Source organism: Myxine glutinosa, chromosome 5 (assembly GCF_964187855.1).
Source record: "Myxine glutinosa chromosome 5, kmMyxGlut1.1, whole genome shotgun sequence".
NCBI lineage: Eukaryota > Metazoa > Chordata > Myxini > Myxiniformes > Myxinidae > Myxine > Myxine glutinosa.
In genome coordinates this window covers 152,848,078-152,862,041 of record NC_136265.1, presented here as the reverse complement: position 1 = coordinate 152,862,041, position 13,964 = coordinate 152,848,078, and the positions used below count along the sequence as shown (strand labels likewise).

Here is a 13,964-nt window from a genome sequence, read left to right as displayed (position 1 = left end):
TCATTCCTACCTTTGGTTGTTTTTTGGGAATTAAATCAGCACAAGATTTTTCTTTTTTTTTTAACGTTTTTTTTTTCCGACTTGTCATCATTCAATATTTATGAAAGGTGTTAAATTACATTCAGCCTTTCAGCAGGTAATTCAAACTCTGTGACGGTAAACATCAAGTAAAGTTATAAAGACCAAGATCCAGGCAGTTTGTAAACTATTTTTAATCTGTGGTACACCTGAGGTGTTCAATTTGTACGGAACGAAAAATGTCCTTTTCACGTACGTTAAACGACCGGCAATTCTCGGCATCTTTGCTTGCCATCTTAACCTGCGTTAAGTCTATGCATTTATTTGTCTGATATGCGATGGTAACTGTCTATTAAGTCAAAATGCTGTACTCAGAAAACAGGCTGTACCATTACCACCAATGTCAGTGATATTCACAGTTGGCAGTCTGTGCACGTTAAGTTGTCTTTTTACATCATTATTGTTTTGTATTGCAGTGATGCAGATGTTGGGGCTAGTGATAACCATTGCCTCATGTCGGGGAAACGGTGTTGCACAAATTCGTAAGTATTCCAGATGGAACTTTTGTTGCTGGAAACAAAGAATACAACCGAAATGTAGAAAAACCCATGAATTGTCCTTCCATGGCATAAAAAATGTCAAAAATAAGAAAAACCATTGTATCGTTGCAGGGCTGAATGTGGCAGCGAATGCGGTCGTGACCGCCAAGTGGAACGAAAACTGGGAAGTTGCACAATCAAATCCAGGGAACGAATGCCACAACAAAAGCCACGATATAGAAGTATTGCAGGTAAACGCATAACACGTACAATGTACTGCATTTATCCATCTGATGATGGCCGCATTGTGCGAACTTCCATTTCATCAAAATGTTCTCTACACCTACATCATGTCTATAGCAAAATTTCAATCGAAAAAAAAATATGCATTTTCACTGAACTTGGCTTGGAAAGCATTATCCTAAGGGGAATGCTTTATATATATAAAGTATAAAACACGTATAATATTATATATATACTAAAGCGCGGCGTTACGCGCGCTGCTTGCGAGCAAGGAGGAAGCGGACAAGCGGTAACTTATAAGCGTCTTTATTTCAGGAGCTCACTGTAACACTGGCGCGCTCCGGGCTGCGCCCCCGGTGTATATCATGAGGCCACGCCTACCCCTCGGGCGTGGCCACCGCCCACTTGGTGCGCGGAATGATGTCGCCACGCCAGTGGGCTTTTGTGTCCGCCACAATACTATATATAAAGTATATATATAAACTTTATATATATAAAGTATAATATATATAAAACACGAGCCTCTGTCACTCAAGCTCGTATATTGTTTTACATAATTTCCCTTGGGGAACATCGGCATATTCACGAAAAGTAATGGGTATGTAAGGAAGTACATAACATGACATCTTGTCGACCGCTCCCCTTTTTATATACTTTGTTTGCTTGTTTGTTTGATAAATGTTAGCTCTTTCACGAGCCTCGACTCTGTATACAAAAAAAAATCAAAAAAAACTATGAAGTCAATGGATTCTGTTAATGAAACTGTTACTCGTGTTTTTTGTCCTCTTATTACATTTATATAATTTGATTTTTCTGTGGTTTTGATCGAACATTTTCATGCTAGGACTGCTTCTATGCCAGGCCACACATTTTCTGGTTGACACTTAATTGACCCAACCCTCCCATCTACTTTCTGAACAATCCTCTCCAAGAAGTTCTGTCACTCAAACTTTTGGGTCTCACTATCTGCCATGATCTTTCCTGGGAAAACCACATTTCAAATCTGGCCTCCAAAGCCAGTCGTCGACTGGGCATCCTCCGTCGTGCGAAATCCTTCCTTGGCACACCTGAACTCCTCATGCAGCTCAATGGAATACTGTTCTCCCCTCTGGGCCGGTGCTCCTGCCTCACACCTAGCTCGTCTTCACGCTGTTGAAACCAAAGCTTTCAGAATCATTGGAATCTCCCACGATGAAGCTAACTCCGAGGGCCTTTCGCTCACTCACCGCAGGCAGGTTGGTGGTCTTTTTGTCTTCTACCGACTCCTCTCCGGCCTATCTCCCCCAGCTCTGTCTGGGCTCAGTCCCCCAAATATTCCTACTGGTCGCACAAGATCTGCCATCAACCCTCTTCTGGTGAAACTGCCAAAATCAAGACTCTCTGCTCACCTTCACTATTTCATTCCTCTTTTCTCCCGCCTCTGGAACAAACTCCCTCGCTCTCTTCAATCCCACTCCTCCTTCCAGGTCTTTAAAACAGCTGTTCACCACCATCTCTTATCTTCCCCCATCCAAAACCTTGATCTCTTCTACCCCTATTAATTCACCCCAGATCCACTTTTTTTTGAAATACCGACTTCTTTCTTTCCTGGAAGTCCTAGCAGTGTCCATGTGTTTTATACCTCTACCCGCCTTCTCATGCCTCCTCCCCCCAAGCCCTCTCCCTCCCACAAATCTTCCGTTGTCCCTGTGCTCTGCTGTTGTGCTTGTGTGCTTCCCTCTGTCTCCCCATCTTGTCTCCCGCTCCCTTTATTTTATGTTTTGTGTGTCGGTTTTTTTTTGTGATTGATGTTAGCTCTTACACGAGCCTCGATCTTGTATACAAAAAAAAAAAAAAGTTAGGTATCCCTGGGGTGGGATGTCAAGGGAAATGAACAAAGCATCAAATATCCAAATTCATCAAATCAAATGGCCATCTCCTTCTTTTTTGTGGGTTCAAAAGTGTTCACAAAGACACTTTTGTGTGTTTGTGCTTTCGAAACATCAACACATTAGCACGATCGGTTCACGATGATGATCCAGGTTGAAGTCTAGTAATACAACATGAAATCTGCTTCCCATTAAGTTATTCGTACAAATGAGTTGTACTTTTGTCTATTTATGAGTCCACATGAAATATAAGTTTTGAAGATTAAGTCCATGAGGTCATTAACCTCTAGCAGTGGACCTGGAATTTGTCGAGCCTGTACATACTTACAAAAGTGTCGTGTTTGGGAGATGAATGAACACAGCACACTGGAACATTGCATGCAATATGATCCACGAACCTGCTCCTTCCTTTCTCTGGGGTTTTCAGATTGTACAAGGCTCCACATGTTATAGCTAAGTTTTTAAAAATAATTTCCCCGTAATAAGGGAAGAGATTGTGTCGTTGTGGCTGCCCATCCAGGTTTGCAACCCTGGCCAATAAACTCCTTTGGCAGAACCAACACTCTGTGTGGAGCATGGGAAATGATGATGATGAAGATGATAATGATGATAAATGATTATGATGATGGGAAGTAAGGTCGGATTATTGAGTGACTGGTCTCATAACTTGAATAGGGCAGTCTGTCGGTGGAGAAAGGTTTCAATTAGAATGAGCAGAGGCCCATGGTAAAAATACCAAGAGAGAAAAAAAAAGATAAACAAGTACAGATACATTCAAAGTACACCGCCCCCATGCCAAATAATTAAATATCCTACAGCGCGGCATTGCCGGGGTGCCTCCGGCGCCCGGCAATACCGCAGTGCAGCTCATAGAGGCTGCATTGGGAGGGAGAGGTGTACACTAATTGATTGATTAATTGTGCAATTAAAATCAATAAAAGATTATCACAAAATATTTTCTTAATCAATTGGCTAATAGCATAACTAAACCACTAGTGCTTCATCCGAAGATGTATCTTTTAGAAATTTAATTAAATATGTCATTAATAAAAAATTAAATAATTTAATTGATTAACCAATGAAACCTGAATACATCTATAAATTACATACCATTGAAACCTGAATACATCTATAAATTACATACCATTGAAACCTGAATACATCTATAAATTACATACCATTGAAACCTGAATACATCTATAAATGACATACCATTGAAACCTGAATACATCTATTAATTACATATAATTGAAACCTGAGTACATCTATTAATCACATACGATTGAAACCTGAGTCCATCTATTAATTACATACAATTGAAACCTAAGTACATCTGTTAATTACATATAATTGAAACCTGAGTACATCTATAATGACATACCAATGAAACCTGAGTACATCTATTCATTCCATGCAATTGAAACCTGAGTATGTCTATTAATTACATACCAATGAAACCTGAGTACATCTATTCATTCCATGCAATTGAAACCTGAGTACGTCTATTAATTACATACCAATGAAACCTGAGTACATCTATTAATTACATACAATTGAAATCTGAGTACATCGATTAATCACATACTATTCAAACACGAGTACAGTACGTTTATTAATTACACCCTCCCATTTTCATGATGTTGAAAATGATGGGTAGATTGTAGTTGTGGACACATTTTCTTAATTTACACTATATCATTAAATGTTGAAGGTCAAGGTCATATGGCTGTCTGAAAAAAAATATGGCCATCATTGGATCGCCGGCCAAGCGTAAGTCGCGTGCGATCGCCTAAGGTAAGCCTTCCCGAGCCGGCGGAAGCTTACTCTTGGCGATCGCTTTGTGATCGCAGATATCTAGTTACCTCCGCCACCAAAGGTGGATGGCGGTTATGTTTTCACCCCTGTCTGTCTGTTTGTTTGGCCGTCTGTCTGTGAACAAGATATCTCAAAAATTTGTGGACGGATTCAAACGAAATTTGGCGGAGAGTTAGCATATGTGACAAGGACGAAACGATCAGATTTTGGTGAAGATCCGGATTCGGCTAGTAGAATTATTTAAGTGATTCTTCACCATTGGGAGATATGGCCAAAAATGATATATGGCAAGATATCTCAAAACGTTATGGACGGATTTGGACGAAACTTGGCGGACACTTCAGGTGTGTGACAAGGACGAATCCATTAGATTTTGGTGAAGAACCGAATCCGGATCAGAGAATTTCTTAATTTTCAAAGTGATTTTTCACCATATAGTTATGGAGCCAAAAACGATATATAGCATGATACTTCAAAAACTTGTGGACGAGTTATGACAAAACTTGGTGGATGAGTTGGTTTGGCGAAATGAACAAGCCAGTTCGATTTTGGTTCAGGTCCGAATCCAGATCCGGCCTATCGGTGGGATACAAAACGTAAACTGTGCAGCCTCACGAGGTATTGTGCAGCGAGTTTACCATTGCCTTCACAGCAGTTAGGACAGGAATTTGTAATTTATTCACGGTGCTGGTGATAACTCACCTACTTTTCAAGAAAGACACTTGAATCTTCAACATCCATCCCCATTGATACATGCCAAACACCAGGCTGACGGTTTGTCGCATGGTCGAATTTCAAACCCAGGCTCGACAGCTCAAAGGCGAGACCTTACAACTAGAATGCTACAAAGACCTTTATACCCTGATGCCTAACCCTAACAACTAGCCCTAACCCTAACAACGAGCCCTAACCCTAACAACTAGCCCTAACCCTAACAACTAGCCCTAACCCTAACAACTAGCCCTAACCCTAACAACTAGCCCTAAACCTAACAACGAGCCCTAACCCTAACAACTAGCCCTAACCCTAACAACTAGCCCTAACCCTAACAACTAGCCCTAACCCTAACAACTAGCCCTAACCCCAACAACTAGCCCTAACCCTAACAACTAGCCCTAACCCTAACAACTAGCCCTAACCCTAACAACTAGCCCTAACCCTAACAACTAGCCCTAACCCTAACAACTAGCCCTAACCCTAACAACTAGCCCTAACCCTAACAACTAGCTCTAACCCTAACAACGAGCCCTAACCCTAACAACTAGCCCTAACCCTAACAACTAGCCCTAACCCTAACAACGAGCCCTAACCCTAACAACTAGCCCTAACCCTAACAACTAGCCCTAACCCTAACAACGAGCCCTAACCCTAACAACTAGCCCTAACCCTAACAACTAGCCCTAACCCCAACAACTAGCCCTAACCCTAACAACTAGCCCTAACCCTAACAACTAGCCCTAACCCTAACAACTCGCCCTAACCCTAACCATGATGCCCGTGTGTACAATTCTCATTATAGTCACATGTCACATGTTTCACTGCAACTTTATATGTGAAACTGGAAGGAATACCACCAATCGTCTTCAACAAATTTTGGCAAATATTTTAATTTAATTTCTACAAATTCCATGCAATAGCATTATAGACACCACATGTCACGTCACATGATAGGCCTTAATAATCAAAATAAAGACCAATTACTGCACTGTAGTCACAAGAAGGAAGCCGGACATTAACAACACACACACACACACACACACACACACACACACACACACACACACACACACATACACACACACACACACACACACACACACACACACACACACACACATACATACATACATACATACATATACATGCACATGTACATATAAACGGACATATACAAACACATACACAGATATATTATGAACTTATTAGTGCTTGTAAAATCTATTATATTTGAAGTTATTACCTTAACCTATGAGCAATTGACTGAATTTTCCAAAATTTATGAGTAGTTTGAATCAATGTAAAATACATTCCAGTAGACCAGGTCTGAATTTAATGAATACGTAGAATATTATTAACTGGTACAGAACGTGTCATTCTGAATTTGCACTGAAGAGTTTACAAATCAATGTATTGTTTTCTTTAATTCATTGGGATCTCAATGTGCAGGAAATAAGTGCAATATTAATTGTGAATGATACTAATCAAAATGTAAAATCACTGCAGATGGATCTAAGAAAAGAGTTCGTCCTCCATGACATTACAGTGAAAACTAACCAACGTGATGGTGTCAAAGAAGTGAAAATAAAACCAGCTAATTCTTTAGAGGATGAAAACTGGAAAAGGTAATGAAAGACATTTATCATTCACGTTGTTGTAAAACTTAATTGGTGGTATAAATGGATGTTTTGCATTGCAAAGTACAGCGTATCTCCAGAGGGAGATTGAACTGGCTTTTCTATATGCAGTTTTTTTTCTATATGCAGTTTTTTTTCTATATGCATTTTTTTTTCTATATGCAGTTTTTTTTTCTATATGCAGTTTTTTTTTCTGCATGCATTGTTTTTTTCTATATGCAGTTTTTTTTTCTATATGCAGTTTTTTTTCTATATGCAGGTTTTTTTTCTATATGCAGTTTTTTTTCTATATGCAGTGTTTTTTTCTGCATGCATTGTTTTTTTCTATATGCAGTTTTTTTTTCTATATGCAGTTTTTTTTTCTATATGCAGTTTTTTTCTGCATGCATTGTTTTTTTCTATATGCAGTTTTTTTTTCTATATGCAGTTTTTTTTCTATATGCAGTTTTTTCTAATGCAATTTTTTTCTACATGCAGTTTTTTTCTATATGCAGTTTTTTTTCTATATGCAGTTTTTTTCTATATGCAGTTTTTTTTCTATATGCAGTGTTTTTTCTATATGCAGTTTTTTTTTCTATATGCAGTTTTTTTTTCTATATGCAGTTTTTTTCTATATGCAGTGTTTTTTTCTATATGCAGTTTTTTTTTCTATATGCAGTTTTTTTTCTATATGCAGTTTTTTCTAATGCAATTTTTTTCTACATGCAGTTTTTTTCTATATGCAGTTTTTTTTCTATATGCAGTTTTTTTCTATATGCAGTTTTTTTTCTATATGCAGTGTTTTTTCTATATGCAGTTTTTTTTCTATATGCAGTTTTTTCTAATGCAATTTTTTTCTACATGCAGTTTTTTTCTATATGCAGTTTTTTTTCTATATGCAGTTTTTTTCTATATGCAGTTTTTTTTCTATATGCAGTTTTTTTCTATATGCAGTTTTTTTTCTATATGCAGTGTTTTTTATATATGCAGTTTTTTCTATATGCAGTTTTATCTATATGCAATTTTTTTTTCTGGCGGTGAGGTGTTTTGAATTACATGGTGGTGCGGTGTTTTGAATTATGTGGTGGTGAGATGTTTTGAATTACGTGGTGGTGAGTTGTTTTTAATTTCATGGTGGTGAGATGTTTTGAACTACGTGGTGGTGAGATGTTTTTAATTACGTGGTGGTGAGGTGTTTTTAATTTCGTGGTGGCGAGGCGTTTTTAATGACATAGTTTGTGAGGTGTTTTTAATTACATGGTGGTGAGGTGTTTTGAATTACGTGGTGGTGAGGTGTTTTGAATTACGTGGTGGTGAGGTGTTTTTAATTTCATGGTGGTGATGTTTTGAATTATGTGGTGGTGAGGTGTTTTTAATTACGTGGTGGTGAGGTGTTTTGAATTATGTGGTGGTTAGGTGTTTTGAATTACATGGTGGTGAGGTGTTTAGAATTATGTGGTGGTCAGGTGTTTTGTACGTGGTGGTGAGGTGTTTTTAATTACGTTGTGGTGAGGTGTTTTTAATTACATGGTGGTGAGGTGTTTTTAATTACATGGTGGTGAGGTGTTTTGAATTATGTGGTGGTGAGGTGTTTTGAATTACGTGGTGGTTAGGTGTTTTTAATTATGTGGTGGTGAGGTGTTTTGAATTATGTGGTGGTGAGGTGTTTTGAATTATGTGGTGGTGAGGTGTTTTTCATGATGTGGTGGTGAAGTGTTTTTCATTACGTGGTGGTGGTGTTTTTTATTACGTGGTTGTGAGGTGTTTTGAATTACGTGGTGGTGGTGTTTTTTATTATGTGGTGGTGAAGTGTTTTTTATTACGTGGTGGCGAAGTGTTTTTTATTACATGGTGGTGAAGTGTTTTTTATTACATGGTGGTGAAGTGTTTTTTATGATGTGGTGGTGAGGTGTTTTGAATTACATGGTGGTGAGGTGTTTTGAATTATGTGGTGGTGAGGTGTTTTGAATTACGTGGTGGTGAAGTGTTTTTTATTACGTGGTGGTGAGGTGTTTTGAATTACATGGTGGTGAGGTGTTTTTCATTATGTCATTGTGAGGTGTAATCGGTCCAAACTTCCAGTTTGCACCTACCCCTTCCATGTGTATGTGCAGCGGGGTTCTTTTTTGAATGTTTAAAAAAAAAAATTCAACCTAAATCTTCAAACTAAATTGCTTATAAAAATGTAATACCACAAACACTATAAAAACATTTGTGCAAAATAATTGTTTGTGTTATGATTGGTGTAAATTGATTGATTGGTGTAAACACAGCAATCCCCGAAAGGGCCAACCCCCGCTTTGCGGGGAAAAATGGCCTCTAAACGGTGGTTTAAACACAGCAACTCAGGTACAGTTATTATCCTCAGCTAAAATAAGCCCGTTCCTCTAACTCTGACGCATAGCGAGCCATGCTGGTACATATATATATATATATATATATATATGTATATATATATATATATGCACAGTCACGTGAAAAAGTAAGTACACCCCATGTAAAGTTTTGACTTTTTCAACATATTTCAACATGCAGCTATTTGATCTTCATTTCAACAATATTGAAAGATAAAGGTGATATAATATAACAAATATCATGAAACATTTACATTTTGTCGTCCATTACATTACACAAGGCAGTGTTCTAGGCCCTGTCCTTTTTCTGATCTTCATCAATGATCTCTCTGACTCTCTTGAAAATCCTCTGTATCTCTTTGCTGATGACTCTACTCTCTGTCGCTCCATTCTTCATCCCTCAGATCGGCAGTCTGCTGCCTTCTCACTCTCTGCAGACCTGGACAAAATCACAGACTGGGCAAACAAGTGGAACATGTCTTTCAATCCTGACAAATCTCACACTCTTACGATGTCTCTCCGAAAAGACCGACTGGACAACCCTCCCATCCACTTTCTGAATAATCCTCTCCAAGAAGTTCTGTCACTCAAGCTTTTGGGTCTCACTATCTGCCATGATCTTTCCTGGGAAAACCACATTTCAAATCTGGCCTCCAAAGCCAGTCGCCGACTGGGCATCCTCCGTCGTGCGAAGTCCTTCCTTGGCACACCTGAGCTCCTCACCACATACAAGGCTTTCATCCGCAGCTCAATGGAATACTGCTCTCCCCTCTGGGCTGGTGCTCCTGCCTCACACCTAGCTCGTCTTCACGCTGTTGAAACCAAAGCATTCAGAATCATTGGAATCTCCCGCGATGAAGCTAACTCCAAGGGCCTCTCACTCACTCACCGCAGGCAGGTTGGTGGTCTTTCCATCTTCTACCGACTCCTCTCTGGCCTTGCCCCCCCAGCTCTCTCTGGGCTCTGTCCCGCAAATATTCCTACAGGTCGCACAAGATCTGCCTGCAACCCTCTTATGGTCAAACTGCCAAAATCAAGACTCTCTGCTCACCTTCACTCCTTCATTCCTCTTTTCTCCCGCCTCTGGAACAAACTCCCTCACTCTCTTCAATCCCACTCCACCCTCCAGGTCTTTAAAACAGCTGTTCACCACCATCTCTTATCTTCCCCCATCCAAAACCTTGATCTTTTCTACCCCCGCTAATTTCACCCCAATTCCACTTTTTTGAAATACCAACTTCTGTCCTGGAAGTCATTGGTGTCCTTGTGTTTTATACTTCTCCCTCCACCCCCCCCCCCCCCTTCCCATGCCTCCTCCCCCCAAGCCCTCTCCCTTCCACACATCTCCCTGCTCTCAAATGTTGTGTTTGTGTGCTTCACCTTCTCTCCCCATCTTGTTTTCCGCTCCCGCTTTTTATATATTTTGTTTGTCTGGTTGATTTGTTTGTGAAGTAAATGTTAGCTCTTTCACGAGCCTCGATACAGTATACAAAAAAAAAAAAAAAAAAAAAATTGTATAATTTAAATAAACATAAATGCAAATTTTGCATGTGGAAAAAGTAAGTACACCCTTGGCTCTAATAGGTGGTATTGCCCCCTTTGGCAGAAACAACCTCAAGTTGGCGTTTCTTAATAACTGTCTACCGGTCTCTGACATCGACTGGGATAAATTTTTGCCCACTCCTCCATGCAGAATTCTTTCAGCTGTGCGATGTTTGAGGGGTTTCTTGTATGCACAGCTCGTTTCAAATCCCCCCACAACATCTCGATGGGATTTAGATCCGGGCTTTGACTTGGCCATTCCAGAACCCTCCATTTCTTTCTTTTCAGCCATTCCTTAGTGGATTTACTGGTATGTTTAGGGTCATAGTCGTGTTGCAGGGTCCACCTTCGGTTGAGCTTCAACTTTCCGACAGATAGACTCACATTATCCTCAAGCACCCTCTGGTACAATGAAGAATTCATAGTGGATTATATGATGGTGAGCTGCCCAGGCCCTGATGCAGCAAAGCTGCCCCAAACCATAATATTTTCACCACCATGCTTTGCAGTTGGTATCAGCTTCTTGTGGTCAAATGCTGTCTTTGGTTTTCGCCAAACATGTCTTCTGGTACTGTGGCCAAATAGCTCTACCTTTGACTCATCTGTCCAGAGCACATTGTTCCAGAAGTGCTGGTCATTGCCTCGTTGTTCATTGGCAAACTTTAGTCTTGCCCTGATGTTCTTTCTGGACAGCAAAGGTTTCCTCCTGGCACACCTCCCATGTAGATCAAATTTGTGCAGCCTCTTTCTAATGGTTGACTCGTGCACTTTGACATCAACAGTGGCAAGAGCTACCTGTAGGTCCCGTGATGACATTCTGGGGTTCTTAGAGACTTCTTTCAGCATCTTGCGGTCTGCTCTCAGGCTGAACTTGCTGGGGCGGCCTGGCCTGAACAAGTTGGCAGTTTGGAATCTTCTCCACTTGTAGATGATCTTCCAGACAGTCGAATGATTGATTTCAAATTGTTTGCAGATCTTTTAAAATCCAATTCCCAGACTCGTAGGCGTCTATAACCTTCTTTCTGAAGGCCCCAGAAAGCTCTTTTGATCTAGGCATGGTGACGCCGCACACTTCAACAACAAAGAGCAAATCAAGCTAAATGTCTGAGGTTTAAATAAGACAGGTTCCTCCAAGATCCTCTCTAACGATGTTCTAATCATTTGCACCTGAGCTGGTGCACCTGATTCTAATTTTAGGTATTTGAAATAGTGATAAATGTAGGGGTGTACTTACTTTTTCCACATGCAAAATTTGCATTTATGTTTATTTAAATTATACAATGGACGACAAAATGTAAATGTTTCATGATATTTGTTATATTATATCACCTTTATCTGTCAATATTGTTGAAATGAAGATCAAATAGCTGTATGTTGAAATATGTTGAAAAAGTCAAAACTTTACATGGGGTGTACTTACTTTTTCACGTGACTGTATATATATATATGTACCCTCATTGTTTCAAATCTCACGCCTTAGAAACGTTTCAGATAAACAAACATGATGGTGTGATTATTTTGTCTTCAAACCAGCTGCCAGGTTGTTCGTGGGATGCATTCAGGTCGTCGTAACAAAGTCACATATGATTGTCATGGCGTCAGTGCCCAATTCATCCAACTGGTGATGGAAAACGAAGTTAATTCAATATGTGTGAGAGCATCCAGCCTGCCTTTCTCGAAGAACTCAAGTAAGCTGTACAATTCTGGAACGATTCGGATCGGATGTGTTTTTTCATCATTTACAGTAACACCCACCTTCTGTATGGCACACCTCATTTATATTGATGAGATATCCTTTACATTCCAAGTACCGTTGCTCCATGGAAAAAGTATTTACAACTATAACATGTAGTAAATATGTTGGTGTATCGTGCTCACTCGTGGCTTCCTCATTGTTTTGATCCATTTGGTGGTATCATGTTGAATCAGCATCTATTTCCTCAAACATAACGGAACTAATAAAAGTTTGTTAGGTTCTCATGACATTGGGAAGGTTGGCCTCATCGTATGTGAGGTGCAAAGTGGGCCTTGTTTGACATCTGATAAACCTGCCACCGTTTTGTACATTCCCCCCACAACACCCCGACAGAATTGGTGTATGGTTGGGCTTTTCAGTCCAGCACGCTGGAATACAACACGGGGCCAGAGGAGGCTTTCAAAAATGCCAACATTGGCCTACCCTGCCCAGAATTCTGCTCCATTACCCGAAGGGACTGGGAGCCCTGGTGGATTTTGGACTTGTATTCCATCCAAGAGGTTCCTCAGAAAACCAAATTACAATGATTTTTCAATGCATTACGGTGATACATGTCCATGTGTTTTATACTTCTCCCCCCACCCCCCCCCCCTCCGCCCCCTCTTCCCACGCCTCCTCCCCCAATGCCCTCTCCCTCCCACAGATCTCCCGATGTTCCTGCTCTCAAATGTTGCACTTGTGTGCTTCCCCCTCTCTCCCCATCTTGTCTACCGCCCCCCTTATTATATGTTTTATGTGTCTGTTTTTTTTTTTCGTGATTAATGTTAGCTATTATATGAACCTCGATCGTGTATACCAAAAAAAAAAAATCTTCCACACCATCTTAGCTATGGAGTGCAGCGATACCACAAGAAGAGAGTTCATAGACTGCCTTTAGACCAGCATAGAAGGTTTGAAATTATTTGCATCGGCTTTAATGGAACGTAATCCATTTTGCCAGAACGGTCCACCATTTCATGGAACATAGACTGTGTGAGTCTCCCAAGTTGCAAGTAAGAGGAGTGTTTGCTCGCTGAGCCTCTGTCATCAATCCAGCAAAGATGGGCCACATGTATGGAGTTAAGTAAACTGCTGATCTGGGAGGCGTTCTCGTCGAACCAGTCTTTGTGACTATGCTTAACGAAACCGAGAATGTCAGAAGCCGTACTGAAGGTGATGTCTTGTAAAATGGCCCACCCCACTTCAGCATTGGTAGTAGGTAGATCCAATTGTTCCAAGGTGGCTTTGAGATTATGCTGAAGCTGTGATTGCACATTGCTGCATTTATGCTATTGAGTGTTGAGCTTTGTACCAGGCTTGAGACGTTGCCGTCTCACAGAAGGCTTGATATTGATTAACATTTTACTCTTAACAAGCTTGTGGTCAGACAAAAGAGTCGGAGTCTCTCATGACACGTGTGTGGAAAAACCTGCACATAGAAGCGATTAAAGTGATAGGGGTGTGTGCTATCTCTCCCACTCTCTATTCCAATAAGCACCATTGGGTGTAGGTGCAGT

The 13,964-nt window shown here is 40.2% G+C and overlaps 1 protein-coding gene across 2 annotated transcripts in view; it reads left to right on the top strand.

Moving 5' to 3' along the window:
* The first annotated feature begins 231 nt into the window (after nt 1-231).
* Nucleotides 232-13,964, top strand: part of LOC144892394 (uncharacterized) — an 80,799-nt gene continuing 67,066 nt past the window's right edge. For both annotated transcript variants that reach the window (XM_078778876.1, XM_078778875.1), the window contains exons 1-6: nt 232-270; nt 495-560; nt 690-808; nt 6,707-6,825; nt 12,246-12,400; nt 12,802-12,968. In XM_078778876.1, coding sequence (XP_078635002.1) covers nt 258-270; nt 495-560; nt 690-808; nt 6,707-6,825; nt 12,246-12,400; nt 12,802-12,968 — 639 coding nt within the window. In that variant the 5' untranslated portion in view covers nt 232-257. The remainder of the gene's footprint in view (nt 271-494; nt 561-689; nt 809-6,706; nt 6,826-12,245; nt 12,401-12,801; nt 12,969-13,964) is intronic.